The sequence below is a fragment of the Baudoinia panamericana genome (assembly GCF_000338955.1).
Source record: "Baudoinia panamericana UAMH 10762 unplaced genomic scaffold BAUCOscaffold_1, whole genome shotgun sequence".
Classification (NCBI taxonomy): Eukaryota; Fungi; Ascomycota; class Dothideomycetes; order Mycosphaerellales; family Teratosphaeriaceae; genus Baudoinia; species Baudoinia panamericana.
Genome location: NW_006911257.1, coordinates 343,412 through 370,750, shown reverse-complemented (window position 1 = coordinate 370,750; position 27,339 = coordinate 343,412). Strand labels below are relative to the sequence as shown.

General features: G+C 54.5%; 15 protein-coding genes across 15 annotated transcripts; 7 read left to right on the top strand and 8 right to left on the bottom strand.

The window, feature by feature from the left end:
- Positions 1-19: 19 nt before the first annotated feature.
- On the bottom strand, positions 20-2,289 carry BAUCODRAFT_172188 (uncharacterized protein). The gene is made up of 6 exons (XM_007673507.1): positions 1,889-2,289; positions 1,660-1,833; positions 1,443-1,606; positions 678-1,362; positions 495-616; positions 20-440 (listed from the first exon to the last, which is right to left on the bottom strand). Exons 1-6 carry the CDS (start codon positions 1,997-1,999, stop codon positions 245-247), a joined length of 1,452 nt encoding a protein of 483 aa, XP_007671697.1. The 5' UTR covers positions 2,000-2,289; the 3' UTR covers positions 20-244.
- Positions 2,290-2,690: 401 nt separating this feature from the next.
- BAUCODRAFT_152993 (uncharacterized protein) lies at positions 2,691-4,188 on the bottom strand. The gene is made up of 3 exons (XM_007673506.1): positions 3,440-4,188; positions 3,173-3,384; positions 2,691-3,113 (listed from the first exon to the last, which is right to left on the bottom strand). Exons 1-3 carry the CDS (start codon positions 4,126-4,128, stop codon positions 2,776-2,778), a joined length of 1,239 nt encoding a protein of 412 aa, XP_007671696.1. The 5' UTR covers positions 4,129-4,188; the 3' UTR covers positions 2,691-2,775.
- On the top strand, positions 4,126-5,436 carry BAUCODRAFT_172250 (uncharacterized protein). The gene is made up of 2 exons (XM_007673505.1): positions 4,126-4,329; positions 4,383-5,436. The coding sequence occupies exon 2, from the start codon at positions 4,605-4,607 to the stop codon at positions 5,292-5,294; it is 690 nt and encodes a 229-aa protein (XP_007671695.1). The 5' UTR covers positions 4,126-4,329; positions 4,383-4,604; the 3' UTR covers positions 5,295-5,436.
- On the bottom strand, positions 5,436-7,160 carry BAUCODRAFT_172492 (uncharacterized protein). Its single transcript, XM_007673504.1, has one exon. The coding sequence runs from the start codon at positions 6,952-6,954 to the stop codon at positions 5,578-5,580; it is 1,377 nt and encodes a 458-aa protein (XP_007671694.1). The 5' UTR covers positions 6,955-7,160; the 3' UTR covers positions 5,436-5,577.
- Position 7,161: 1 nt separating this feature from the next.
- BAUCODRAFT_172471 (uncharacterized protein) lies at positions 7,162-8,625 on the top strand. The gene is made up of 3 exons (XM_007673503.1): positions 7,162-7,669; positions 7,723-7,919; positions 7,973-8,625. Exons 1-3 carry the CDS (start codon positions 7,368-7,370, stop codon positions 8,551-8,553), a joined length of 1,080 nt encoding a protein of 359 aa, XP_007671693.1. The 5' UTR covers positions 7,162-7,367; the 3' UTR covers positions 8,554-8,625.
- A 71-nt stretch (positions 8,626-8,696) lies between these two features.
- BAUCODRAFT_144169 (uncharacterized protein) lies at positions 8,697-11,057 on the bottom strand (the record flags this gene model as incomplete). The annotated part of the gene is made up of 1 exon (XM_007673502.1): positions 8,697-11,057. One exon carries the CDS (start codon positions 11,055-11,057, stop codon positions 8,697-8,699), a length of 2,361 nt encoding a protein of 786 aa, XP_007671692.1.
- A 213-nt stretch (positions 11,058-11,270) lies between these two features.
- Positions 11,271-12,087, top strand: BAUCODRAFT_172255 (uncharacterized protein). Its single transcript, XM_007673501.1, has 3 exons — positions 11,271-11,558; positions 11,632-11,926; positions 12,000-12,087. The coding sequence occupies exons 1-2, from the start codon at positions 11,463-11,465 to the stop codon at positions 11,893-11,895; spliced, it is 360 nt and encodes a 119-aa protein (XP_007671691.1). The 5' UTR covers positions 11,271-11,462; the 3' UTR covers positions 11,896-11,926; positions 12,000-12,087.
- On the bottom strand, positions 12,088-13,955 carry BAUCODRAFT_172256 (uncharacterized protein). The gene has a single exon (XM_007673500.1). It carries the CDS (start codon positions 13,727-13,729, stop codon positions 12,206-12,208), a length of 1,524 nt encoding a protein of 507 aa, XP_007671690.1. The 5' UTR covers positions 13,730-13,955; the 3' UTR covers positions 12,088-12,205.
- A 1,238-nt stretch (positions 13,956-15,193) lies between these two features.
- On the bottom strand, positions 15,194-16,612 carry BAUCODRAFT_61218 (uncharacterized protein; the record flags this gene model as incomplete). The annotated part of the gene is made up of 1 exon (XM_007673499.1): positions 15,194-16,612. The coding sequence occupies one exon, from the start codon at positions 16,610-16,612 to the stop codon at positions 15,194-15,196; it is 1,419 nt and encodes a 472-aa protein (XP_007671689.1).
- A 1,903-nt stretch (positions 16,613-18,515) lies between these two features.
- Positions 18,516-19,278, top strand: BAUCODRAFT_172118 (uncharacterized protein). The gene is made up of 2 exons (XM_007673498.1): positions 18,516-19,083; positions 19,140-19,278. The coding sequence occupies exons 1-2, from the start codon at positions 18,675-18,677 to the stop codon at positions 19,235-19,237; spliced, it is 507 nt and encodes a 168-aa protein (XP_007671688.1). The 5' UTR covers positions 18,516-18,674; the 3' UTR covers positions 19,238-19,278.
- Positions 19,279-19,884: 606 nt separating this feature from the next.
- BAUCODRAFT_62283 (uncharacterized protein) lies at positions 19,885-20,226 on the bottom strand (the record flags this gene model as incomplete). Its single annotated transcript, XM_007673497.1, has 2 exons — positions 19,885-20,026; positions 20,087-20,226. 2 exons carry the CDS (start codon positions 20,224-20,226, stop codon positions 19,885-19,887), a joined length of 282 nt encoding a protein of 93 aa, XP_007671687.1.
- Positions 20,227-20,554: 328 nt separating this feature from the next.
- BAUCODRAFT_28855 (uncharacterized protein) lies at positions 20,555-21,769 on the bottom strand. Its single transcript, XM_007673496.1, has 4 exons — positions 21,372-21,769; positions 21,277-21,314; positions 20,994-21,113; positions 20,555-20,928 (listed from the first exon to the last, which is right to left on the bottom strand). The coding sequence occupies exons 1-4, from the start codon at positions 21,676-21,678 to the stop codon at positions 20,830-20,832; spliced, it is 564 nt and encodes a 187-aa protein (XP_007671686.1). The 5' UTR covers positions 21,679-21,769; the 3' UTR covers positions 20,555-20,829.
- A 479-nt stretch (positions 21,770-22,248) lies between these two features.
- On the top strand, positions 22,249-23,310 carry BAUCODRAFT_61559 (uncharacterized protein; the record flags this gene model as incomplete). Its single annotated transcript, XM_007673495.1, has 2 exons — positions 22,249-22,513; positions 22,574-23,310. 2 exons carry the CDS (start codon positions 22,249-22,251, stop codon positions 23,308-23,310), a joined length of 1,002 nt encoding a protein of 333 aa, XP_007671685.1.
- Positions 23,311-23,752: 442 nt separating this feature from the next.
- Positions 23,753-25,662, top strand: BAUCODRAFT_81033 (uncharacterized protein). The gene is made up of 2 exons (XM_007673494.1): positions 23,753-24,191; positions 24,248-25,662. The coding sequence occupies exons 1-2, from the start codon at positions 23,943-23,945 to the stop codon at positions 25,595-25,597; spliced, it is 1,599 nt and encodes a 532-aa protein (XP_007671684.1). The 5' UTR covers positions 23,753-23,942; the 3' UTR covers positions 25,598-25,662.
- Positions 25,663-26,042: 380 nt separating this feature from the next.
- On the top strand, positions 26,043-27,319 carry BAUCODRAFT_172013 (uncharacterized protein). The gene is made up of 2 exons (XM_007673493.1): positions 26,043-26,080; positions 26,164-27,319. Exon 2 carries the CDS (start codon positions 26,217-26,219, stop codon positions 26,883-26,885), a length of 669 nt encoding a protein of 222 aa, XP_007671683.1. The 5' UTR covers positions 26,043-26,080; positions 26,164-26,216; the 3' UTR covers positions 26,886-27,319.
- The last annotated feature ends 20 nt before the right edge of the window (positions 27,320-27,339 follow it).

Sequence of the window (27,339 nt, the reverse complement as noted above, 5' to 3'; positions counted from 1 at the left end):
AACCGGCATACACTAATAACAGCATACATCAAGCATTGCACACTCTCAGTACGAAACAAGCCGCTCGTACCGCCTTGCCGCTTTTCGATCCCTTTCCCAAACCCGGACACGATTTAGCTTATTGACCACTTGCTCGCTCATCAACGGTCAGCTTTAAGCCCATGTTACACCAGGTTGCAGTGTGGTGCGTCTGCAACAATGCCAAGCTTCCTGAAATCAGGCGATCTGTTCATGTTTCTTAAGATCATAAGAAGTATCTAAATGATGGGTGCGCTTCGCCAAGATCTGTAATATCAAGCTGCTCGTTTGCTTGCGGACGGCCGTGGAGTCTGTCCTTGTGGGCGTTGCTTGTTCGCAAGCGGATGAAGAGTGCAGCGGCCAAGAGTACAATGCAGCCAGTGAATGCTGCGCCGATGGCGCAACCTCGCTGAAAGAACGGTCTGTCATCGGTCTGTCAGTGAGATCTTGTACGGATGATGACGGATGTGACATACGCATCGGCATTCGGAAACATCGCTGAGCTAAGAAACGAGCTGCACTGTCCGAAGACTGCAAGCACGGCCAGGCCTGCGCCCCGCTTGGACTCGTTGACATTGTTATTCAAGAGCCATGTTATCTGCATCAGGTCAGCCTGCTGGCTATGGCAATAGGGTGGAATGCTGGTTTCGCTGACTCACGTTAATTGCAAGGGCAGGGTAAATGCCACAGACCGCAAGCCAGACGGCGAAGTAGCGAACGCTGTTGTATTTCTTTTCTTCGAGGATAGCTAATAGAATATAACCAACGGTACCAACTGTTGCTGAGGTCATGATGATAAGTCCTCGGTTGCCCCATTTGTCGCTTATCAGGGCTGCAGCGACGCAGCAAAGGAAACTCAAGAAGTATATTGGCGCTGTTAGACCTTGTGCGTTGATGCTAGTGTAACCCATATTTTGCACGATAGTGGGCAGGAAGTTCGATAGCCCAGCGAAGGAGTAATTGCACATGAAGTGGATGGCCATATGGATGAAGTTGCGATAGTCTACCAGTCCGGCAAGGAACGCCTTCCAGTGGATGCCGCTCTTTTTGGTGTGGTCGCGTGTCTGCATACGCTCCAAAGCGTGTGTCTGCTCCCGCTCGTCGAGGAATTTGGCCGTGCCAGGTGAATCCGGCAAGAGGAAGAACACGACGGGAGCAAACAGGATTGTTGGGGCTCCCTCTATGATGAAGATGAACCGCCAAGGCTGCAGTGATCCTCGTATCTGAGAGATGCCGTATGCAAGAGCGCTCGCGAAGCAGTTGGCCAATGGCGACATTCCCAAGAGCAGCGAAGTCCTGAATGCTAGCTCCTGTCGCTGATAGAATAGCGAGAGGAAGTAAGGACTACGGAGGGCTGACGTTAGTGACTGCCTTGCCGGAGACTGAGCGCCGTAATGGCGACAGACAGTGCCTGAACCACTTACGCGCCGGCTCCGAAACTAGCCTCAAAGATGCCTAAGAAGACTCGCACGACAACGAGCGATGACAGGCCGTGTACCGCGCCGGCAGACATCGCGCAGATGCCCCAGAGGACGCAAAGCGACGCCACGAAGATGTGTGCAGGGAAGATCTTCCAGAGAATTTGAGTCTCGTATTGCGTCAGTATCAACACACCAACAGGACGTCTACTGGGTGGCTCACCCAATCCATTAGAACATAAGCAATGTAGAACGCATTCAATACCCATGTCCATTGTGAGGAAGACAGATGGAGATCCTTTTGCGCACCAGCGGTCTTTGCGTTACCGATGTTGCCACGGTCAAGGTAGGACAGGACGTAGGCGATGCAGACGATGGGAACGATGCGGCGGTCAAACTGGTGTCCTTGTCAGTATAGGGTCCTTAACGTCCTGGCACATGCGGAATCAGACATGTCTGCGAATTACTCTCTCCTGCTCAGGCGTCACGGAGATCGGCTGCGTATGCTCCTCGGCAACCCTTGCCTCTTCCTTCATCTCAACGGAGGACTTGTCTTCTGCCATTACAGCATAGAGAAGCCTAGGCAAGTAAGCCTAACGAGTGCTGACAGGCTTTGGTGAATAGCAACAGGTCTGATTGTGCAACAACGGACAACAGCAGGAGAAGTGACAATCACGAACGACAAATAGTATAAGAGTCTGGTTCGAGGTACAGTCCGGGTGCCAGGATCAAACCCCGTGGGGCTTCTCCGCGTGGAGCGGTTGAGGCGAGTGGAGATGCTTTCTCGATTCCCCATGTCCTGCGCTTTCCGAGCCGGGGACTTCCGCATGGAGAGCATAAACTGTTCCATCATTTCCTGCGTGGAGCGAACCGTGCCATGATCCGAGTCCGGAACGGTATCGCTGTAATCCTGCTGGACCGGCCGTCACCGGGTCGAAATCACAGAGATCTTGCGCCCCTCTTGGTCTGAGCCATGTGCCAGTCCCGTCCAAGCTGGAGCACACGCCGGAAGGGTCACATGTAGGACACGGACGGACTACGTCCTACCAATCGTAGGAGCTCTAAGAACGAAGTCGCTTCGGCTGCCCTGCAGGCAATCAACCAGCACGCACTGCATAAGATCTGGAGATGAGAAGATCTGGAGATGAGAGGATCTGGAGGTGAGAGGATCTGGATATGCCAAGTCAACGGAAGCGTGAGGCTCAGTGTCAAAAATCCTAATCGGGTCTTGTATGAATACACTGAACGTAGCCGCCTCCTTACGATGCACTGCACCCTCCTATCTACCTACTCCTGGTCTTTTTGTGCACGGCAAAAGGTTGCATCTACGACACCGTACCTAGAGGTTGCCACGAGCCATCTGCTCCCGCTCAATGGCCTCGAATAGACTCTTAAAGTTGCCAGCACCAAATCCGCTGAAGTTATTGCGGTAGATGATCTCTATGAAGACGGTCGGTCGATCCATCAAATGTTTCGTGAAAAGCTGAAGCAAGTAGCCATTCTCGTCGAAGTCAATGAGGATGCCAAGCTCCTTCAACTTGGCGAAATCCTGCGACAGCTCTAACCCGGCGGCTGAGAGTCTCTTCGCCATCAGCTCGTAATACGAGTCCGGCACCCTGATGAACTCAACGCCGCGCTCAGCGAGGTTGGAGACGGCGCTCACGATGTCATCTGTCCCTAATGAAAGAGTGACCGCGTCAGCAGTGTCTCACGCAGCAATACGAGGTGTTACGAACTTAGGGCGATGTGCTGCACGCCAGCGCCATTGTAAAAATCAACATACTCCTCGATCTGCGATTTCCGCAGCCCTTTGGCAGGCTCGTTGATGGGCATCTTGATCTTCTCGTCGGGAGACGCCATCACCACGGACTTCAGCGCGGAATATTCTGTGCATATGTCTTTATCGTCGACGGACCAAAAGCGATGGAAGCCCAGCGCCTTCTCATAGCTGTACCTCCATCAGCTTGTGGGGACGAATATAACAAGCAGAGGGGAAGGCTTACTAGTCGCAGGCTGCGTCCATCTCATCCCAGGGCTGGTTGCCAACGCAATGGTCGATATTCTCCAACTGCACCGGCGGCAGGTATCTGGCTGTTTTCTCCTCTTCCTCAACCGCTCTGAAGCCGGGAAGAAAGGCACCATGGTAGTCCCTCCTCTCAATGAGCGTATGAGTGGTGTCACCATATGTACGGATGCGAGCGTACTTCGCAGTACCGAACTGATCCGACAGCTCCTTGGGCGGATATACAGCCTTGGCGCCATTCCTCACCGCAGCCTCGTAGACGGCGTGTACATCATCAACCTGGAAGGCGACGTCTCGGACGGCGTCGCCGTGCTGCGCTAGATGATCGTGAATCTCATTGACGAGCTGCTTCTCTTCCTCCGACCAGCCGGTGCTATTGGTCTTCGGTGCGTGGAGAGGCGAGGTGAAGACGAACGTTACGTCGCCATTCCTGATGACATGTGAAGCAACAACTCGCGAGCCCGTCTCTAGGCCGCGATATGCGATCTTCTTGAACCCCATACGAGTGGTATAATACGCGGCAGCCTGCTTGGCATTGCCGACATACCAGTGGACGTTGTCATAGCCTTGGTAGGTGCTGAGCTGCTGCTTCGGCTTTGCTGGTTCTGCTACGATTGGCAATGTCGCTTGCAAGGCTTCTGCGGCCTTGGTGATGGTGGTCGTTGACATAGTGCGTCTCCCCGAATCCCGACGGTTGCTTCAGTGAGGTTCTGGTATTCAAAAGGCTGTACTGAATCACGAATGTTCGAAGAAGGCTCGGCTATAAGGGCAGACATTGTGCCTTAAAGCAAACCATCGGTGGGTCAGTTATGCGTGCATCTGCACATACCGATCTTTCACTGCTTGAGCCGTAGATTGCCGTCATGAGAGGTAAGGCCGACTGGATCCAGACCATAGGCCGAGGATTGCTTACCCCTGGATAGTCCTCCTGTCCGGATCCGGAACGACGCTTTCCGACGATAACCGACCTGCATCGAAGTCGCAGGGCCAAGATCTAATCGTTCTTGCGTTCTGCCTGCGCCTAATGCTATCAGTCAGTACCCTTCTATTAACCACATCCGCTCAGGTTTATTGACACGACGCCGCCTGGCATTCATAACGTCCCGCGAGCTTCCGGCCCCAAGTGTTCACCTACGACCGCGCTGATGGCTACCGCAACATACCTTAGCCAGAATGATCAAACTGTTCTTGGAGTGCTCTTCGATGCGGAAGGAGGCATGAGTAATACGCCGCCACAACCTACGTCAATACCGATAAGGGACCAGCTCACACAGAAGCTACAACGGCACGAGCGGCAACTGCTTCTAGCTCTTAGCAACGACAACCCCGACCGCTCAAGCCTAGAGTCAACTGTCATTGCACTGGACCAGCTCATTGCTCAGCACCCTGCCTATGCGTCAGCGTACAACAACCGGGCGCAAACAAGACGTCTTATGTACAGCCTGGACGAGCTCGCCGCGCGGCCGGAGGTTGTCCGTCAGCTTTTCGGCGACCTTGACACAGCTATCCAGCTCGCTTCACCCTCACACCCTCACAGCGGCGGTGTGACTGCGGATCAAGCGACCGTTCTCTCAGCGGCACACACACATCGTGCCTCTTTGTTGTACGAAGGATCGAAGCGCCGGACTACGCACCACCTTCTAGCCTCGATCGAGCGATACGCCGACTTGGATGCAGACAGCTTGCAGGAATTGGCGAGCTTGGACTTCGCGGAGGGCGGGAGGTACGGTCATGGCGTTGCGAAGCAGATGGCTGTCATGACGAATCCGTATGCTAAGTTGTGCGGCGAGATGGTTAAGCAGGCGATGCAGAGAGAGATGAGCGGAAGTGTTTGATGATCCGCATGGATGTTGAAAAGACGTCTTAGTTACAGTGTTCTCACTGCGTAATTGTCCATCCTCCACAACGGTGCATGTTGTAATCAGACTTCTACCCGTCATTGCCTGCACTCACCTTTTGTGACTCAAGCATGTGTCTTAGAATTGCTTTCAGCCGTCCTTGTCTCTCTACGTAGCGCGACTTTACCGACAGTGCAGAATTGAAGGACCACCACATCCTGTGCCGCACCTACGTACGCTGAGATAATGCAAGCTGGTTACAGTATCTTGCTCGAAGGGTTCAATGACCATTCTGGTTCGCCGCACCTGCTCCCACGTTCGACTTGTCGAAGTGAGACACCAACGGCTCCCAGCTCTCCTCATTGTACTTCGGTTGCACCTTCTGACAGTGTTGTAATCCCCACGCAGTCACTCCTACCATCAGGCAGCTCTCGAACATGAACGCCATCGACCCACTTCCCACCTTCTGTGGCTTGAGGTCGGTACACGTTGCTGCACGATGCGTTACCGCATCCGGACCATGGCCGCTCATGATGTTGTGGAGACTAGCACCTGCGGGGCGAAAGCCGCCCGGCCCTCCGGCTTTGGCATCGTAATCCCCTGCGATCAAACCCATGAACTCAGACATGGTGTTGCGGTGGTACCAGGGCGGTCGGAAGGTGTCCTCCTGCACCAGCCAGCGGGGCGGAAAGATGACGAAGTCGGCGATCGCGGTCCCTTCTTGATAGCTTGGTCCGGTTAAGACTGTGAAGATGCTGGGGTCTGGATGGTCATAGGAGATGGAGCCGATGGTGTTAAAGCGACCCAAGTCATATTTGTAAGGGTAGTAGGTACCATGCCAAGCCACAACGTCAAACGGCGTGTGGTCTTGACTCGTCCGGTACAGCACCTTGTTGAACTTGGAAACGAGCGTCCAGGTATTGAAATCCTCCTCGTAGAAGGCTCGCGGAACTTGGAAGTCACGCACGTTAGCTAAACCATTACTGCCAATCGGCCCTAACTCGGGTAGTTGATAGTGGCCCTGATAGAGCTCGCAGATGTACCCTCGGGCAGAACCGTTTGGCATGTCTACGCGGTATCTGATACCACGTGGGATTACGGCGATTTCATTGGCTCTAAGCGCGATGCGTCCGAACTCTGTGGTCAGGTCGAGTACACCATGCTGAAGAACTACAAGCATATCGCCGTCGGCTGAGTAGAACGCCTCGTTCGCCTTCATACTCTGACCTGCCGCAAAGACGTAGATCGCCAGGCCAGTCTTCATCACTGGATCTCCAGCTTCGGCGACTAGATGAAGCCCACCCAGCCAATCCACTGCATCATCGAAGTCGAAGGGGTCCCAGCGTAGCTGATTCGGAATCTGTTGTACATCGGCGCCGCTCAGGCTTGTAGCGTCATACTCCTGGGTTGGCACCGGTTCCCATGCGCGGTGCACAGCTGACGGTAAGATGCGATACATCCAGGACTGTTGGTTCTCCTTTCGGGGTGCTGTGAATGCAGTGCCCGACAGCTTCTCAGCGTAGAGTCCGTAGGGAGGTTTTTGTGGCGAATTCTGAGCGAGTGGTAGGGCTCCCTGCAGTGCCTCGGACTCGTGATGGCAGCAGAAGCCATTGTGATACGCGTATGGATCGGGCGTCGCAAAGTGGGTGACTGGCATGTTGACACGGGACGGATTCTGTAAAGGCAGTGTTTGGGCGAGAACGGCGCTCGCACCCCACGCAAGATGTTTGTTAATATGCTACATTTGTTCTTGGGTTCGTCAAGACATCCAGAGGTATAGAGAGATACGGCCCTCCGGTGCCCACCAACCTTGCCTGAACTAGGCGTGTACGGCATCTCGAAGCCGAGTGGTTTCGGATATTGCCGGATACCATCGGATGGAGTCTGCGGATCGCAACTCCCTCTACAGTTTTTGGGCCGCGTTGACCGACATTGCACGTCTCGAGCACGCGTACGGCAGTATAACATCGCTCGGACCTGCGCTACAACTCTGGTTGCGTATACCTTCATTCAGCTCGCTTCCGCCACTTTCCCGGAACAGTCAGCAATTAGCAACAGCGAACTGCCATCATGTCTAAGGCCATTGTCAACACCCATCCATACCCTTTCCAATTCGAAGACCCAGTCTCTGTAGGCAAGCAGGGCAAGTCGGATCTCGGACGAGATGTGACGCTCAATCTCCCCAATGTGCGCGGCCGCATCCCTTCGATCCAGGCATCGCGGCTGCGGACAATGATGCTCGAGGCCCATCGTGACCCCACCAAGATCCTTGCGCATTGCTGCTCTATGGACGGTCTTTCGTCACGTTTGGTAGAGGAGGCAGGCTTCCCTATGGTATTTCTTGCGGGTTATCCTTGCGCGAGCAGTTACGGGCAAGTCAAATCCCAGGTACGGAGCGGTCATGGTATGCTGACGCTGAATGCAGCCTCCCAGACACTGGTTATATTGCAATGCAGGAGATGTGCGACAAGATCCAGGAGTCGGTTCGGCAGGTCAGCGTGCCGGTCATGGCTGATGGGGACACCGGCTACGGCAGCCCAATGAACGTCAAGCGGACAGTGGAGTGCTATGCACTAGCAGGTGCCGCAGGCATCATGATCGAGGACCAGACCTGGCCCAAACGTAGGTGTCGTGGTCTTTGGGACTCCGAGTGTCGAAGCTAACACTTGTACCAGGATGCGGCCATACGAAAGGTAAAGCTGTTGTCAGTCGTGGGGAAGCATACGCACGAATCCAAGCCGCAGTAGATGCCCGCAACGAAGGTCTGGACATCTTCGTCCTTGCCCGTACCGACAGCCTCATTCTTGGCTGGGACGAAGCAATGACCCGCGCCAAGGAGTTCCGGCGCATCGGCGTCGATGCGGTCTTCGTAGAAGCCTTGCCCGACCGGGACTCGATGAAGAGAGCCGTACAAGAGATCGGTATCCCGACGTTCGCCAACATCATCGAAGGCGGCTTGACCCAGAACCTGTCTGCCAAAGAACTGGCTGAGCTCGGGATGTGCGCTGTCGCTTACCCGTGGCGCTTGGTGGCTGCCAAGTTGAAGGCAATGCGTGAAGCGCTCGAGTCACTGAAAGAAAGTATGACGGTAGGCGCACCGCCCGAGATCCTAAGCTACTCGGAAGTGTGTGAAGGTGTTGGCTTTAACAAGTATTGGGAGCGGGAAGAGAGGTATAAGTACAACGAAGTGGGTCTGGTCAACCAAATGACTGGGGGTGTTGTCAATGGTGTCAATGGCGCTAATGGCAGCCATTAAGTGTGCAATAAGGCAAGGCATGGCGAAGTGTTGGTCAGGGGAGTGCGCCCCGTATCTGGTCGTTTTGACACCTCATGGAGTAGAAGTCTGAATGTGATAAGCAGACGTCTTACGCATCGCATGTAGCACTCCTGCAGCGGGCCTCAGCCTTCAACCACATGCCTCCTCGAACTGAGACTAGCAGCCCGACTCGGCATCTCCGCCGCCCTTCTCGCGCTGAACTGGCCTAGCGACGTGAGTCTGCGTTTCGGTTGTGAAGAAGGCTGATACTCGCCCGCTTCGTTCAGTTCCTCCTCTAACACGGGCGGTGTCGACTCTCTCGTCCAGCGCTTCCGACCCACATCAGAGCTCAGCGATGCCACTCGAGAGTGCTCCTTGTTGGCTTCGAAAGCGCTACCATTAGTTCTGCGAGCTGTAAGCGTCTCCCGAAAACGGGGCGACTCCGCAGTCCTGGGTGATCGAGCATAGTCACTAGATGCGGAAGGCCTGTTGCGTGACCCGCCAGCGTCCGTCATGGCCCGCGAGGCTGGCCGTGTAGTGGGATCTTCATCGCCACTGACGTCCTCTTGTCGAGACAATCGTGCGCTGAGGAGGCGACTGCTTGCTCGCCCGACGTGGCGAAGCTCCCGCTGCGGTCCATCCGCTTGTGACGGCGTACCCTCCTGTTCAGAAGCGGAGACATCATCGGCACTCTCGCGTCGGCTGTTGCCACTAACGCTGCCGTTGGGCAGAACTCCAAGAATGCTCGTCCTTCGTGCTTCGAGTCGGCTCATAGGGCGACTGACCGGAACCGCGGTGTCGCCATGCCCACCAATACTACTTCTGGAATACCTTATGGTAGGCGAACTCCGTACTGGCTCCAGATTGATCGGCGTTGTGGCCACGCTGGAAGCCTCGTGCTTACCCTCGCATAGCGCAAGGCACAAGTCAGTAAGATTGCGGCACATTGTATCTGCTTTGCGCCGTACGTGTCGCTCAGATCCACCATTAATGATGGATGCCGCGGAGAATGTTGTGCCATGTGGTCCAGTGTTGCTGCCGGTCATTGCGGCAAGCTGTAGCGCGTCAGCTGCTGTTGCCTCAAGCGTCCTATACAGCGTAGGGTTGAGTAACGGTTTCGCTTTCGCAAGCGCGGTATGCAGCGTCGGGTGGATGTTGGTCGCCCCAAGAGCACCAACCGCTTGAGCGCCAGAATCCGACTGGGTAGTTGGTCGACCGTCAGACTTCTGCTCGTGCTTGGGTGACAAGTCGATTGTCGTGGGTGCGGTGGTTGCCGTCCGTGGTCGTTCACTCGACGATCCTGAGACGGCTACACCAGAAGTTGGCGGATGCTTGCCTGTAAGCTCCAGCTTTTTGATGCGCGATTTGAGGTCGTCAAGCTCGTCCCATACCGTGTCAGTCTGCGACTCCACTGAGGCTGAGTCCGCTTTCGGCTCCGAGCTACCAGCCGGCGAATCATCTTGCGAGTCGTTAGCTTTGCTGGCGAGCTGCGATTGCCGTCCTTTGTATAGCTGTGGAGAGGTCTGGCCGTAGGAAGGTCGCCGCCTGCTGAAGGAGTGCACCTCAGGCGAACGCGCTCTGTCTCTCATACGAGCGGATACATCGGGTCGCTCAGGAGCGATTATATAGGGACGAGCGCGACTTGATGTAGATCTCCCAGAAACGCTAGCGTTGTCCTCGCCTTCTAATGAACTGCGGCCGAAGGGTTCCCGACACTTTTCGGCAGACCGTATACCCTCGGTAGGGTAGCCGCTGAACCGCGACACAGGCCGTTGTTGCAATAAGCTACCACTAGACCTTGGTCTGCGGTCCGCAGCTGAGCTCAAGAGACCTTCCGGCGGTAGTGAGCGCCGACTGTTGAATTGAGACAGACGACTTGCAGCACGAGTCAATGGTCGCACTTCATCTTGTGCGTCATCATGCGCAAGCTCCAGGAACAGATCGCCGTCTTTCCCACGTCGCGCCATCGTTTCCGGCGCGCCTAAGTCAGATGTCCTTTCAGGGTCAGACAGCTGCCTCTGAGGTCTTGGTGCCAACGCTGGCAGCGATCTCTGCCGCGCCTTCTTCGTTACAAGGTTGTCGTCGCAATGGCCGGCTGAGACCGTAAGCGTCACTGTATCTACGCCATTTTTAGAACGCGACAGCGGGCCTGCGTCCTTTGCCCTTCGCGCGCGTCCTCTTTGCGCTCCGCCGTCTTCGATATCACGCGCCCGACCGCTTGCTCGAGGTATAGAATGCAGTGCCGGCACTGATATGCTCGCCGGTCGACCGTTCTCTAAGTACTTTGCAGGTATGGCAGGCAATGCGGGAACGTCCTGCAGAGAGTGTCGGTGATGTTGTACTCTCAAGGCATTCAGTCTGGTCGTCGTTGGTGAATCTGCGGTTGTCGCAACATTCTCACCACGCGACTCCGGCAAGGTTGATGGATGTCCCGCATTTAGGGTCACTAGCGCGTCTTGCGCGTCGTAGAATTGCGCTTCACTCCTTTCGTCGTCACTCGCCATATCGTAGACAAATGCATGCATATGGGCACGCTATCCGATGTCCATGAAGTACGACGACATGAATGAGCGTGACCTCTGCACAACATCCCGTTATGCTTTCGGACTCCCCTCGCTACCATGTCTATATCCAATACTCTCGTCATTTGACACACGCAACCCTGCAAGCGCCACAAACGGGCCGTGGAGACGAACTTTCCATGACACAGCTTGAACCAGAAATACAGCGTCGCAATGGCCGTTACTCTCCACGGGCGTATGGTCTGCGAAGCGAAGAGTTACTACCGACAACAGCGCAGGTTGTACCATCTGCCTTGTGGCGTACAACACTGCACAACTCATTCGTGAGCTTGATGAGTCCCGACCTCGACAATAACGCGATACGATGCGCGGCCCATAGCCCGAGACATGACTCGCCGTGTAGTTACGGATGCCGCCATCCCCCGGATCTCTCGCAACTCGTTTTGTCGTAATCAGCCAGATACAAACGTACGCCAGCCTAACGTGCGTTCAGTTCCCAGTGACACTAGTCAAGATGAGAAATCTCTGCGGCAAGTCTTACTGACTGTTTCATTAGTGGTGCAGTTACCGGGTTATCTTCATGACTGTATCTTGGGCCTTTGATCGCGGCATTTGCCTTTTCAGGGTTAACAATACGGCGGCGCTGAAGGCGCACTTGAGCGGTATCCAACCCGGGCTCGGGAACCCTTCTTCATCCAATGTCGATCCGTCGCGAGTGAACGTGTTATTACTCTCGCATATCGAAGAACGCCCGTATTTGGTCGATGCACCAAGAATATGGAAACTCGATACCCGCCGTGCAATGTGCGTTCGACCTTAGTGGCGCAGTAACGCATGCAAGTTGGCGCAACGTTCGTCACTCCTGCACTTGCTTCATGTTGTTGACGTACGGCTATTTGGCATGCTGATCCATTTCTACTCAAGGCGGCGGTGATCCCCATCAAGCGCAGGCGAGGTCGAGAGTACTGTCTGCTCTGGGTCCCGCGTGATAACCACCGCGCCTATTTTGGATCACGATCGTGGGAAGCCTCCTTAGTCATACAGTGAAGGTTGTCCGGCCGCGGACGATAGCTCTCATCAACTTTCACATGCCCATTTGACCAGAGACACATACCTTAAGAACTCGTTCTTTACCCTTCCCACCGTGGACCTGGCCCATCATCCACTCCCTGCACGCTCAGCTCATTATCGCTCACGAAATTACCCGAATAAGGCGACACCATTCCACAGCTTTCAATGCTTGACTTGACCTTCCCACACCATGCCACCCGACGCCAGTCCTTCAACTTGTCGAACCACCGAACAGCGTAGTGGAGAGGCCCCGAGGCGCGCATGATGCCACACGATCCATGCTGCGGTAAGGTCATCCACGCTACACTCTGGCAGAGATGGGTTGCGCACTCTGTAGCCTCGTCCGTTAGAGCCTGCAGGCGGCTGCGCAAAGGGCGATCATCGCATATCGAGTCAATCTCTAGGATCTTCTGCTTGACCTGCAGTGACATGATCCAGTAGGTGGTTTGTGCCGAGCTGATAGCGAAGGAGGGAAACTCGTAGGCACGCGGGAAAACATTCGGGCATCCGATAGTATGCAATGTAAAGTGTGTGAATGCTGTTGCCTTAACGGTCCTGTATGGTAAATGCTCGAATGACCGCATCCACCTCACTAGCCACGACTGCAGCCTGCTTTCAAGCATCGACCAGGGAAGCAACGCGTTGGTCAGTGTATGTCTGTCTCTTGGCTTGTGCGCCGCTAGTCGGTCTGTCACCTCCAGCACAAGATCGCTAAGCTCAGTCGTCAACCTAGAGGTCATCGCTGCGCATCGCTTCCATGCTGCATCGCGAAGGGGAACCCGCTTGCAATCAATCGCACCATATATGGCGGTGAGATGGCGCAAGTTGTAAAGCAGGAGCTGCGCGAATGCAGAGTACTGCTTGTCCGGTCCTCGAGCGATTAGCATCCCTTGCAGGCCTAAGTGGTGTGTTCTCTCGCCGTGGCCGTTGCTGGAGACGGCACGAAACATTTCACAGAATCCCAGTACGTATATGGTCCCTAAGATTCCCTCGTTGCTTGTCACATCACTCACCCTGGAAAGATCGTACTGCAGATTCACAAGGGCTTTGTCGTATTGAGCTACGGCCTGATGCAGTAAGTAAGAATCCCGGTAGTTCGTGCCCATCTGGAGAAGGCAGAGTGCATCGACTGCTACTTGCATTCCTACGGTTATCGGCTGAAGACTATCTCGAGACAGCAACTTGGTGTACATGTGGTCTGTATCTTGGTCGCGGAGGGGGAAATAACTGTGGCAAAATTCTTCCAGAAGCTGAAATCGAATGCTTTGTGCGCTTTGTAAGGACGCCGGACTGGAGGTTTTATCGATCGCTGTCAGCCATGGTGGCGACTTGGGTTCGGAGACTGATGAGATATCCTTTGGTGTTTCCGCATCGCTGGAAGCGGGATCTGGCAGAGTCTCCAGGCTGGACTCTGTCTCTGGCAGTCTGTGGTCACGTCGTGTAGGTAAGCAACCGGTGCAGGCGGCGAAGTCATATGCACATATGCGCTTGTGGTATGCGAATCTCTCCCGAGCCTGAGCCAGTGATATATGCGAACGCGTGGGTGATATTGCCACGGATTTATCTTCTGATCCGCTTGCCATCGCTCGTAGAGTCAGACCGCAGACGGATGTGCAGACCCAACGTAAGAGAGTCGTAAGCTCGAGCGCAATGTAGAAGGATATGAGGACTATTCAGCAAGTGAAGCTTGACTTACGATAAGTGCCTTAAAGAACATCAGAAAGCGATGTACAAAGACATTGTCTTGTAAAGCGCAGGCTACCCGAACCTGCCGTTGGTTCTAGCCCTTCGATACCGCGGTGCAACAGCCATCATAATTACCGCTATAGGGCGTGGGTAACCGTAAGAGCCAAGGACATTGCTTGCACGATCACAGTCCTCGGCTCAGCCAGTCTCCACCGTCCCAAATGGTGCGTGGCTGCTGTAGAGTACCCTACTATTTAACAACGCTACAACGAAGAGCTGAAGGCGCATACTGCTGGCGGAAAGCTCTTTCTATGTAAAGACGATATAACCCGCAATGGAAGCCGACAATCAAACAGAAGTCTGTCCTTGCCCATGGTGACAGACTGCGCCATTGAATTCCACGTCGCCGCACACTGAATTAACGACGGTGAAGAGCGCAGTGGTTCCTTGCCCAGCCGGCTTCGACCCACAGCCTGGAAGCTTGAACATTCTTGAAGCACGACTCGCGATTTCCCGCACGGGTCTGATTGGCTCATTAAGCAGGGCCACAGTCGAAAGTCTACTAGACTCAACTTCAGCCTCAACTAGCGGAAAAGAACCTTGCAGCTTGCGATACCGAGGGTCTTTATCCGTTCAGCTCACTAGTAGATTGCACGAATGCAGCTACGGCATGGCAATGTAGGTGGTGGGTGCGTCAGCTCCACTGTCAACCCAGGACAGGCTCACCATTCATGTCTAGCCGAATACAGCTGGTACCATGCTTTGAGACATGGACACCTTTTGTGAAAGGTTGGTCCCGTTTGCAGCAGTCGTTGCATTGATATTACCCCAGAGCATGCAAGCGAGTAGTGTTCTTAGAAGTTCAAACAGGCTGGATTCAATACAATCTTCCACGCTCGGCGGGTTGATATCAACAATAGGATTCGAGTCAGCCTCATTCTTTGGTTCAGGGCCGCAAAACTGGTGCGAAGCTGCGTTGTGGAGTGATGTCTTTGTGAGGTATATAGTATCCTAGTAGTCTCCGCAGACGGCCAAAATAATACCGTTAGCCATATACAAAGAATGAACGCCAACGCTCAAGAGTCACTGCAACAAGTCCTCCATGTCCAAAAGACAGACATGCATCCATTCACTCCGCTTCACAATCGCTCCACAGCTTGAAGAGAATCGCATGCCACGCAAAGCCTAAGACAGCCACTTGCGCACGGTCTTAGTCCGAACAAAGGGTCGTAGGCCGACCATCATGGTTGACAGGGTACTCCGGAGTAGCCATTTGGCTCGGCGTAGTAAAAAGAACCGCGCATATCGGGGACATGAATTCCGCTTCCCCAAAGGTCACCTCCTCGACTGCAGCAGAGCTTCTACCGCCACTGCACAGGCCGGAAGGTAATGGCTGAGGTATTCTCAAGCCCGCGCAGCAAGTCCACATTGTCGATAGGGGTGCCGTCCTCCGTACCGCCCTTCTTCAAACCAAAGTCGACAATTAAGATCCGTCCATCTTGGCTCGTGGCCACAATGCGGCGGTAGTCAGACTTGGCGGCCAGCATCCAGCTAGTCGTCCACTCCTCGGCACGCCAGACTTCTTCGCCGGTCGTGAAGTCATAGACGCGAAGATCGAGATCGTACGAGCCCGAGACGACACGGTTGCTAGCGCTGTCGAGCCAAAGCGAGCGTACAAGCTGTGAGTGACCGGTGTATTGCAAAATCTCTTGCCCGGTCTCGACGTCGAACTTGTAAGTGATGTGGTCGTTGCCGCCCGCGAGCACATACTTCATGTCCTCGGAGAACTCTACGGCGGCAAGCCCACGCTCTTTGGCGCTGAACTCTTTGACAAGCTTGAGCTGTTCAATGTCCCATAATCGGGCGATGCCATCACCGCTCGCACTCACAAGAAGCTTGCCACGGAGCTGAACGGCGTTGACCGGACCTCTGTGCCCAACAAGCTCGCCCTTCACGGTGTAGGTCTTTCGGTCCCAGACGATGATCTTCGAGTCCTTGGAGCACGAGATGATGTGCTTGGCGTCTAGGGCAACGTCAAGCACACCCCCGGAGTGCCGCTTGAGGCGCCGGATAGGCTCGTAAGTCTTGATGTCCCAGACAAGTAAGTCGGAGTCGGAGGATCCTGTAACGAGGATCTCCTCGTCGTATTGCAGGCACAGGATGCTGGCATCATGCCATTGGCTGGGCGTGTGGTAAATGTTGTTGCCGTAATTCGTGCCATTGACACTGGCAGTAGCAAGATGAAACGAAGGATAGTCGACGGTGCGCAGACATTTTGGACCAAGTGCGGGACGTACGTTGGGGCCGCCGATGACACGAATGCACTGGAAGGTATTTATGTCCCAAACGCGGATGGTGCGGTCGCGAGAGCCGGTGATGATCTTCTCTTCATCGAACTGGACGCAGTAGACGCTGTCGGTATGGCCAGAGAGGTAGATGGCTTTACCAGCCTCTGCCGGACCACGGCGCCAGTTGCGTTCAAGCTCCTCGCGTGCATTGTACATCTTCTCCCACTCCTGGTTTGGTAGGTCGGGCCGACCAACACCAGCACCACCAACTTGGATGGGCGCTGGATCAGTGAAGATCTCTCTGCCGTACTTACGGAGGTAAGCTTGACGCCATACCGAAGCTCTGTTGGCGAAGTTGGCCCAGTCGCCACCAAAGCGTCTCACGAGCTCGAGATCACGAGCATCCAGGTGCTCGAAAATCTGGAGACAAATCTCCGTCGGCAGTTTGTACTCTTCCACGAAATCAATTCGCGAGGGCTCGCGATCCTGCATTACGACGTCCGCGTCTTGATCTTTGCTGTCTGACATGTCGCTGAAAGAATCTTTACACGATTGATCGTCGATACGAGATAAGTCTGCTCCACTGTCTGCTGCACTGCTAAGCGAACCGACACGTCCTCTGCGAGTAGCTAGATCTTCATCGTATGCATACGGAGACCACCCTTCTGCGAGGTGATGCGGTTGCTCGCGGAATGCGGCAGCGGCTTTGCGCGCGCCTTCACCACCTGCCATTTGCAGCCACGGTTGGGCCATGTGGGCAGTTGCAGGCCGCGAAGCGGGTTTGACTGCTGCGGTCGGTGCAAGCGGTGCAGGTGTATCCCTGCGATCGCCGGAAAGGCCGAACGTACGGAACTTCCTCTGACGAGGGTCAATGCTTTTGGCGTTCCTCTTGGATGGCGAGAGTGGTGGTGCAGTCGAGTCGGTAGTGCCAGCCTTGAAAGACGAAGAGCCTACCTCGCCGTTGTGAGGTGTGCTTGCTCGTCTCATGCGTGGAGCATGCTTGCCTAGGCTTTCACGAAGATCTTGAAACTTGTCTTTGTATCCTCGTGAGAATCTGCGGCCAAGAGATCTGGGTTGCCTCGACTGCGCAGGGTTAGATGTATAAGATGCTGGTGCGTCAGAAAATGTTTGTGCGAAAGATGGCCTCCTGGAGCACGCGGACACTGGTACCTCGGGTGCCACGTCGTCAATGCTGTTGGCCTTGGCTCGTGACGAGCTGCTACCGGCATAAGGCAGCACAAGCTGCGAAACGCTCACCGCGGTGTCGTCGCGTGAAAGCCTCCGCTCCGCCGCCGCCACGGCGAGCAGACTGATACCGGCTGATGATGCTCTTGGCGTCGTCTGCTCCTCTGCCCGCTCGCTAACGGACTCATCTCCCGCCACGTGCCCAGAAGTTATCGCACTCCGGTCTGAACCTCCGGCGGGTACTGTGTGCGGTCTTGTCTCGGCCAAGCGCGGTCGTTGCTGCGCGTTTGCGGTGTGCGGATAGGTGGGAAAGAACGGTCTTTGCATCCTTCCTCGGGTAACCACTCTGCTGACCTCTCGCCAGTACAATCGCTCCCCAACACACGCCTCAGGCTTTGCTTTTGGGACGCTTTGTGTACGTAGACTCGAGCCGGGTTCTGGTGTACGTGAATGGTAAGCACGCAGACGCGAACGCTATTGCCTCGTGGCAGAGTGGAAGCCGCCGGTTTGGGCGAGAGCGCTATATATATCAAATGCCCAAATTTGTAAGAGAATGTCGACCACGCTTTGCAATGCGGTGGTATGCAGTGGCGTGTGTGCCCAACACTTGGATGCTATGAGCGGCGGGTGGTGCTTCGGGATGGGAAGAGCATCAAAGCCAGCAATAACGAGCCAAGCTAAAGTTGGCAGGGAACGAATGACGCTCGCAACGCGGAAATGAAGGGTCAGCGGTGCAAGCAGCCCGTTCGCTTTCGGTGAATGCTTCCCACCCTAATATATCCACAGTGGCTTGTCCGCGCTGTTTGCCTCAAACGTCCGCCAGTGCAGCCTCGCTTGGGTCAAAGACGAACGTTGTGCTGACTGCGTGCGAATGACCGGCGGCGTATTCGCGTTGACTTCGGCTCTCGCGAAGCAAGTAAGAGTTTTGTTTGGCGGTGAAGCGGACGTCCACCGGATTGAGCCACTCCCGAACGGGATGGATTTGCCCCCCTGTCTCGCCGAAAGGAACGTCATCAAAACCGAACGATAGTAAGGTCCAGCTGTGAGCATTCGACGGCGGGCCTGTTACATTGGCTATCATGGTAAGGGGATGCGTTCTCGAAGCCGTACGAACCACCGTATTGGACGTGCTAGAAGGCAGATAGCGCTGTCCATTGTCTTTTGCCAGCTGAGACACTCGGCGTTCCCCGCCCCAAGAACGCGTAGTAGCACCGCCCGCGTTTCTTGCAAGCGTAACGTCTCCGTGTTCGTCAGCCGGCCAGTACAATCAGCTGCCAAGCACAGCATACAACATCAGACGGGAAGTGGTCTCACTCGGCGCTATCTCGACAGGCATCAGGCTGCCCTTTGAGTAAACTCGAGTCATCCTATGGCACAGCAAGCAAGAACCGTCAGTGGCAGCGCGGCGGTGCCGGTCATTCCTCTAATTTACCGGCTCTTCTTCCTGTACATCGAGCCAGTCTTCACGGCTATAGGCGCGATCTATGCCTTGGACGTTTTCGGGCTTCAGCACGAATACATGCAGCTGACGTACCCAACATCTGCTGGACTACTGGGCGCGAGCAAGCGCGAAAGCATCATATTGAATCAGCTGGGCAACATGTACTTCATCTTTGCGTTTAATGAAGCCTTGGTCCTGCGAGCAACGAATGATCTGCGTGTCTGGCGCATCTTTCTGTTGGGTCTGCTGATCGCAGATCTCGGACATCTGTACAGCGTGCATTCCGTAGGTGTGGGCATCTACTGGAGCGCGTGGGCATGGAATAGCATGTATTGGGGTAAAGCAACAGCATCACTTTCTATTCAGCATCGGCCACTTACATTTAGAGTACAGGAAACCTAGGTTTTGTCTACCTCGGCGCAACCATGCGGACATGCTTCCTTCTCGGGCTCGGCTTGCAACCAAGCTCGCCAAGGAAGGTTAAGACATAGCCAGGAACAGCCACCATGACTTAACGGTAGCTTCTGGGAAGGTTCTCCGAAAAGTTTCTCGTGCTCTCGGTCACGCTGAAGTTAGACAATCAAATTACTGGCCCGATCCATATCCGGCCGTCCAATTCGGAGCGAGCCTGAGAAGTACAGATCCCATACCTGACTCAAATCCTTGTCCGCAACCGAGCATTGCCGGTAGACCAACTTCAGGTTGCGACCAAAAGCCGAGTGTGCAAGGCAACCAGCTTTCATCACACCCCAGCTCCAACACCGGCCATTTTGACGGTGCTGAGCCGATACTGGTGGATCACGGCCGCTGTTCGCCTTAGTACCGCAGCGTGCTACGCTGTTGGATTTTGGGACTGCACAACTATGATGTGGGTCGGTATTGATGACCGGCCCTTCGCTCAGTCTAGTGGCTCTAGCCAGCTCAGGTATTTGAGACAGATGAAAGGCCCGTTGGCTCGAACGAGAATGCGGTGGTTCGTGAATGACATCGAACCTCATGCGGCCGGAGTGGAATGTCTGCCTCTCCCATATGGAGTGGATATCAATTAATGCCAAATGTCACCAACGCCACGCTAAACCCAGAGTCTCAACCACGAGTCTCGGCCGCTGTGCACCAATGCAAAAACAAGAGGCCAAGATTATTGCGCCCCCTTTTCGAGAAACTCTTTCGCTTCATTGATCTTCGTCGCCAGGTAAGGGCTGCCGCCTCGATCCGGGTGGTTGAGAAGCATCATCTGTCGGTGCTTCTTCCGTAGTATTTCCTTTGTTACGCCCCGTTCACTACCAACGTAATCAGCAATCTGGTGTGTGGTTCCATTTAACGTGTACTATGGCGCATACGGTGTCTCCAGTATCAAGGCCGCTTCCCGTCTGTTCATCTGCTTTTCGAAGCCGCCCTTGTAGAATGCTCGCCCAAGGGAGTTGGTGCCGCCACGGTATCGTCGGAGGGCTACTAGACCTGCGCGACCCTGTAGCACCATGTCAGCAATCGTTTTAACCAGTTTGACTGTGTGACGCAAGACATACGAAAAAGGCTGCTGCGGCGACGCCGACGCCGACTGCCAGGACGGTAGCCATCTTGAAGTGCAAGGACTCGGCGCAGTGTAAGCAATCGAAGGGGTCGTAACGGTCTTTAACGTGAAAGCCGAGAAATCGTGCTTCTCAGGCGGTTATCAGTGTCAAGTTCTGTCGATAGGTGTTCGGTCTACCCGGAGGTGAGGCATCTTTCGCCGTGAAGGCAATCAATCTCGTGCCTTAGGCATCATATAGATGTTCAGGCGGAAATGCTCCCTCGACGGCATAGAGCACGCAGGGTATACGTGTTTTCATAGTTATCTGATGTTGTGTAGGAGATGCTACCGACTAAATTTGCTATATGGGACTGATAGATAGGAGCCGTGTTACATACTGCTTGGGAAGCGTTCGCACCTACCAATGCCGTGTTTTCGCTAACTTGGCTTCTCTCACAATTTTGGACCCAAATCGCGCTGGCTTAGGGTACGGTAATCTTTTCAAGCGGCACAAACGTCAAGCCATCGCGAAACAGACATGGAGAGCAGCCTACGCTCGGCCTAGTCGTGCATCTAACGCAGAGCCTGAATCACTTCGAAGAAGCTGAGGTCCATGTTCACGGTTTGTTGTGGTGTCATGCCGCCCACTTCTACAAGCTTCCTGCCATAGTACTACACGTGAGAGAGGGAGCTGTCAGCGAGAGACCATTTCGATACCGCGGTCATGCATTGCTTACCATGAAGGAGTTCTGCCAAATTATCATGAGCTGCCGATACCGCGACAGTTGGCCGAGCCTGTCGATCCAGTCCTTCTTCGAGCTCAGTGTGGTATGGAAGAGCTGGATGCTCTGACACAACTAAGAATCAGAGTGTTAGTAATACACCCTCGACATCTGAATATGCCGCTGTCAGGCATTGCGGGTATTTATTGAAGATGCCGGCACAAGGCTGCAGGCTCTGACAAATATATTCCCAAAATGCCCAGAAGAATGGAGTTATAGCGGATGATGTACGACGTGCCTTTCCCGTGGCGTTTTGGACCCGTTCATAGTCGGATGCTACTCGCTGGTTAGCCCGAGATGGAATGTACCAGCCAGCATAACAAAGCAGCCAACCATGTATTCTCGGTGGGATTTTTTTCCACCCCTCGTATTTGTCCTGCTCTAAGGACGAACACATCTCTGACTCTATAGCTCCGGCGATCGTAAAGTTCGCGGACGAGCCATCCTGGTCTTCTGGGTAGCCAGGAATCGGACTGATAAGGCTGATCGCTGCGCCGAGTGCTGCGATCTCTAGATTCACAACATTAATAACGTCCTCCGCCGAATCAGCATGTGGCTTCCGGTCGGCGAAGACCTCCTGTTCGAAAAGACCAGCATGGGCGAAAGCCGCAGCAGCTAAGAACGCGAGAATGATGCGCATGCTGGATCGATGTTACCGAAAAGTCACAAATACGCGTTCAGCACGAGAGTGAGGTGATCGGAAAGGTAGCAAAAGGAGAAACATTGCGAGATTGCATCTTTATGGAAGTGAACCCTTGTAGCAGAACTAACTGTTGTTGGTCGAGCAAGCCATCTCGACCAACCCCATGCCCCATACGGTCCCTATATGCGAGAAGGGACATGGCTAGAAGCGAGGCGCTGCTAAAGGCGTTGCCTCCCCAGCTGAAAAGTGTGCGCTGGCTTGCGCTGGCGGTCTGCAAACCATGAAGCAAGGATTGAACGTTCGTGCCGCCCCGCACTCTGATCAGCAGCCTTAGGCATATATGCGTCACGCGGTCAATGCTCCCAGCCAACGTAGCTCATGCAAGTCTTCCAAACAACCACGTCAACATACCGTTTGCGTATCACAATGGCCTCACACGTACCTTTCCTCGCCGTGCGACCGGACGAGCAGTATAGTACTGAAGTGAAGAGTCAAGACTTCACTACTGCCAACGGGCCGCTCGCGTCAACATCCACCATGTCGCGCAATATCCGAGCAAGCGCGAGAATGGCAGCAGTCCTGGATGCGCCAGAAGCACCCATCATCACTACGAGAGTGCCGCCGGCTTCGCGGCTACCTTCTTCGCTGCGCTTCGTCTTACTGTGCCTAATGAGCTTCAGCTTGAGCATGCTATTCAACAGCATGATTGCCGACTTTGCTGGGTATGAGTTGGCTGCTGTGAGTCGGGAGGTCAGAGAGGAAGGCCAGATATACGTGACTCTCGGCTGGAAATTTGCCACGCTGTCAGCGGCATGGTATGCTGGATACGACTGTGAGTGTAAGCCTATCGCGCTCATACACACGATACGCTAACGTGGGGATACCATCGCAGGGCAAGATATAGCGGCTTTGGCCATCCTTTGCAACCTCCCGTATTACTACCTCCTGACAACCTTCTACAACATCTCCGTCTTTTCGTCGAGCATCGCACTTTTGATCGACATCAGCGCCATCGCAATCCCGTTCTCTCTGCTTCGACCACTCATCCACGCCCACGACCCAGAAGGCCACTCACCCAACCAGCAAGTCGCCAAAGACCGCTATCTGAACACTCTGGTCGCAATCCTCGGTGCCACGGTCTATGCATTGGTCATCTACGGCAGTCTCTACACCTGGCTACCCGTCTACCTCGTCCAGAACTTTGACGGCATTGTGAGCTTGGAGCGCGCACACGACGCCAACGTGCTTATGCTACTTCTGTACTTCCTGCCTATCGGCTGGTCGACATCTCGATTCCTCTTCATGGCCGCGATCGGCTCACGCGGAAACCCAGGCCTCACCGATCCAGATATTTACCCGGAGAAAGTTGACTTTGACCCAGAGACTGCGACGTTCACGGATACGCTGGCGTTCAATCTCGGCTTCGGCACGAATGGCTTCTCGAAGAGAGCAGAGGTATTGGGGAAGCGCACGATGGTGCTTGTGGCAGCTAGCGTGATCAATACGTTTGTCAGGACGGTGCTTACGATTGCTGGATCAGAGCCAGTGGGCTCGCTCGGTTGGGCGAGCGTCTGGGGTGTAGCGGCGGTTTTGACAGGTCTTGCGTTTGCATGGACTGGTAATGAGTAGCCCTGACTTATGACAGGGGTGGTCGTGCTGAGGCTGAGAGATGTTGCACCGGATGTCATGGATCAGTTTACGGATACCCACTCGGAGGCGCGAGGTAGGCGGGGACGCTGCCGGTAATGACATGTAGTTTATAGTCCAGTGTAATAACAGTGTGAACTGACGTGGAACAAACGAATTGAAGCCATCGCTGCCTCGTCTTGCTTTCACAAAGACAGGACTGAACCTACAATATCGTGCCTACATGCACGGCACGCACCTACTGATCGGGGTTTGCGGCGCACGGACTTTGACTGTGAATCCTTCCACAAGCAACCTCTCTATCGCCGCACCGCCAAGGCATTCATGTACCGCATAAGCGAACGCCTCGATCTTGCTAAACCGGGCCATTAGCTGCTGCATCCTTGCCAATGATGTAGATTCGCTTTCAAAGCTGCGCAACGACCGGACGAGGAAATGCTCGAGGCCATTCCGGTGATGCCCAGAATGCAGGTTTGTTAGGGTCTAGCAAGAGTGTAGATCTCTTGTTACCGCTGTCCCTTGAAAGAGGCTACTAGTGCTTTATCTCGTTTGGTCCTGCGAGGCTTTCGCACTACATCTGCAGAGCTTCCTACCACGCCATATGTGCTGCAAGGATGAGATTCATCGCTGTCGTGGCAGCAATCGTGCTCACACTGTTACCAATCTTGTCCGCCGCTTATAGCGAGCACCTATCTGTGAAATCCACAAGCGGACTGATTATCGGACATCGCGCTCCCAACCGGACAAATACTTTCGAGTTCTTGGGAGTCAAGTACGGGAAGGCTCCGGTCGGCAGCCTTCGATTCGCGCCGCCACAACGATATACTGCGCCATCGAGCACGGTATACAATGCTTCAAACTGGGTGAGATAAATCATGAAGGGCATCAGGACTCGTCGCATATACATTGACAATGATAGAACGCTGATTGCCCTGCAAATATTCCACCACAAACTACGTTTCCGAACTTCACGGGCAATGGTCTGCGAATTTGGAATGAATTCGCCGCTCATCTTAACAATATCCAGGATGAAGACTGCCTAGCGCTCAATATTTGGACCAAGTCACCATCGAGTATCGGCTCCTCAAGCAAGCCCGTCTTCGTCTTCTTTCACGGCGGGCGGTATACGATTCCCGGCCCTCATAGTCCGTTCTATAACGGCCAATACTTCGCAGATACTGAGGATGTTGTAGTCGTCACCGTCAACTACCGTTTGGGCATCTTCGGCTTCTCAGGCGCTCCCGGTCTCGTGCAGAATACGGCGTTGCTCGACCAGCGGTCTGCCGTTGTTTGGGTACGCGACAATATTGCTGGCTTTGGTGGTGACCCGTGCCGCATCGTCATCTTCGGGCAGTCCGCCGGAGGCTCCTCGGTCGACTACTGGCCGTTTGCCTACCGGCATGACCCGATTGTGGCAGGCTTGATCTCCCATTCCGGCACGGCATTTAGTTTCGTGCCGAACAGCGTCAACTACTCGCAGACGCTCTTCTACAATGTCAGCAACGCACTAGGTTGTGGTAACGTTGGTACCGACCCAGCGGAGGCTGTGTCATGCGTGCGTAGCAAGAACTTCACAGCCGTCTTGAACGCTGCGGCGCGAAATGTTACCGCTCTGCCGACCGAAGCCCTTGCTCAAGCAACCTTCCACCCGACCGTGGATAATGTAACGGTATTCGCAGACTACGCACCACTAGCGAGTGCAGGGGCCTTCGCCAAGGTGCCATATTTGGCCGGCAACGCTGACTACGAAGCTGGATGGTACCGCATTAGCGCCTACGCTGCTAATCTCACCCTGTCCCAAGCTGCCTGGGAGCTATTCGTGCAGCGTGGCTTCACCTGCCCCACCAAGTACTCGCTCGATGCCCGCGTAAAGTACGGCGTGCCGACGTGGCGTTACCGTTACATGGCCGACTGGGACAATCTCCGCCTCTATAATGCGTCAGCAGGCTACCCAGACTCCGGCGCCTATCATGGCAGTGACATGGAGATGATCTTTGGCACTGGCTACGATGTCAGCGGCCACAATAACTCGTTAGAAGAGGAGCTCACGACGCGATACTTCATGACCGCTTGGGCTGCGTTTGGCCGGAGCCCAACACATGGTCTGAACATCGTAGGTTGGCCGAGGTACAAAGCGAACACGACAAGTCTGGCAAGATTGGGGTACGAGAACCAGGCTATACTGAATTTTGTGGACCCGACCGTGTATGATGCTGTTTGTCCGCCAGCGAGCCAGAATGCTTCGTTACCCGGGCGCGGTGGCTTCTGAAGTTCAGTAGTGTACAAATTGCCAGGGCCAGTTTCAGTCTATATATCAGTGATGCTTCAAAGGCTCCTATCACTTTCTCAGTGTCTTGTGAAGTCTTTGCAAGATCGAACGGAATTTGTTGGTAATGACTACGAGGCTACGGTGGAGGTTTCCACTCATCAACACGTATGTGATGAATCGATGGATGAAACCATGCGTGCAAGTAGCCCAAACGAATTGCATTGCATTGCCATGAACCCTGAATTCTGGGTGTCTTTCGCTTCCATGCGATACAAAATGTACAGTCTGCTGTCTTGTGATACCTGCGGACAGCGTGATAACACCTCATCAGTGCTCAGTTCAGGAAAAGGCATAAATCCTTACGGTACGCGGTTTCAATAGACGTTGCGGCGGATGTGCCTAGAACTATGATAGTGATTAAGCCTTGGCGACGATCACGAAGTCTCGCGATCATGTTACCGCCTCTGCCGTCGAATAGATAGAGTACGACTCGGTCTTACCCCACAGCGTGCCTTCCACAACGGGCTAGGTCTGTCCTCTGCGGTCGAGTCCCACTAACACTCCAGATTCTTATTGTTGTTACGGCGAGAAGACCAACAGAATCCTCCACAAGAGGCCGATGGCCGTCGCAAGCCCTGCCGGCAACCCTACACCTCCCAGCGAGGAGCCCTCACGCAGCCTCTACGCGAACTATGTCCCGAACGACCTTACATACAATGCGGATTTCGAAGACAGCCTTATAACGACCGTGTTGCACGGAGAGACAGGCGGCCGAACCCCTGGCATACGTGTGTTACCCGGCAACAGCATGGAGATGGCGGAACAGGGTGTCTCCATCCGCGCCAGCGATGTCTCGCTCCAAAGCCTCCCATTCATCCCAGAACACGACCTTCCCTTGCCGCTGACCGACACGAGGCGTATCTTTGCCTCGCCACTTTCTGGCATTAACCTCACGCACCCCGGCGGATATCTAGAGGGCGGACCAGGGTTGGATCCAGAAATGGACACGTTTCCGGACGATTTTATCGCAAACCGCCCGCACATCCACACATCTGTTGATCTGCACCGCGCGATTCACGAGGAGGTAGAGAAAGCTACGGAGTTGTTGAGGCAGCGCTTGAGGCGGCGGGAGGAGGCACGGGAGACGAATGAGCGGGTGGAGAGGGAGTTGAAGACGTTGATGGATGAGCATAAGATGGAGATGAGGGTGCACGAGAAGTTGGCGGAGGAGCAGGCGAGAAAGAAGGAGATTAAGGAGAAGAGGCGGAGGGAGAGGGATGGTGGGTGAACTTGTGGCACAACGTTGGCTACGGCGCTTGCTCTCGGCATCCAGTACGAGCGCATGTCAGCTGCAGCCTCGTTTGCACATCTCAAGCGTGTGATCACTGCTTGGTTGAGTAGGCCCGAGATCCTTTTCAGCTTCCGGTTCAGTAAAGGGCGGCTTGCAGCGGCAGCAGTGGGTCACCAGGCAGGTCCAGGTTTCGGTCATGCTCGCCCTTCTCCGACAACTTGCTTGGCATCAGCTTCCATGATCCGTTCGTCTACAGCCTACCACCAGCAAACGCTGCGGCGTCAATCAGCCTTTTGAACCCATGCGATGCACGTCAAGACAAGACCAATGCCACTGCAACCAAGGCATAGTCCGCTCCGCCAAAAACCATGAAAGGTTCGCAGGCCGCAGCAGTGGAAGTACGAGTGAGTGTGCTGTCACGCGGAGCGTCCACCGTACCGTGGCTACAGTA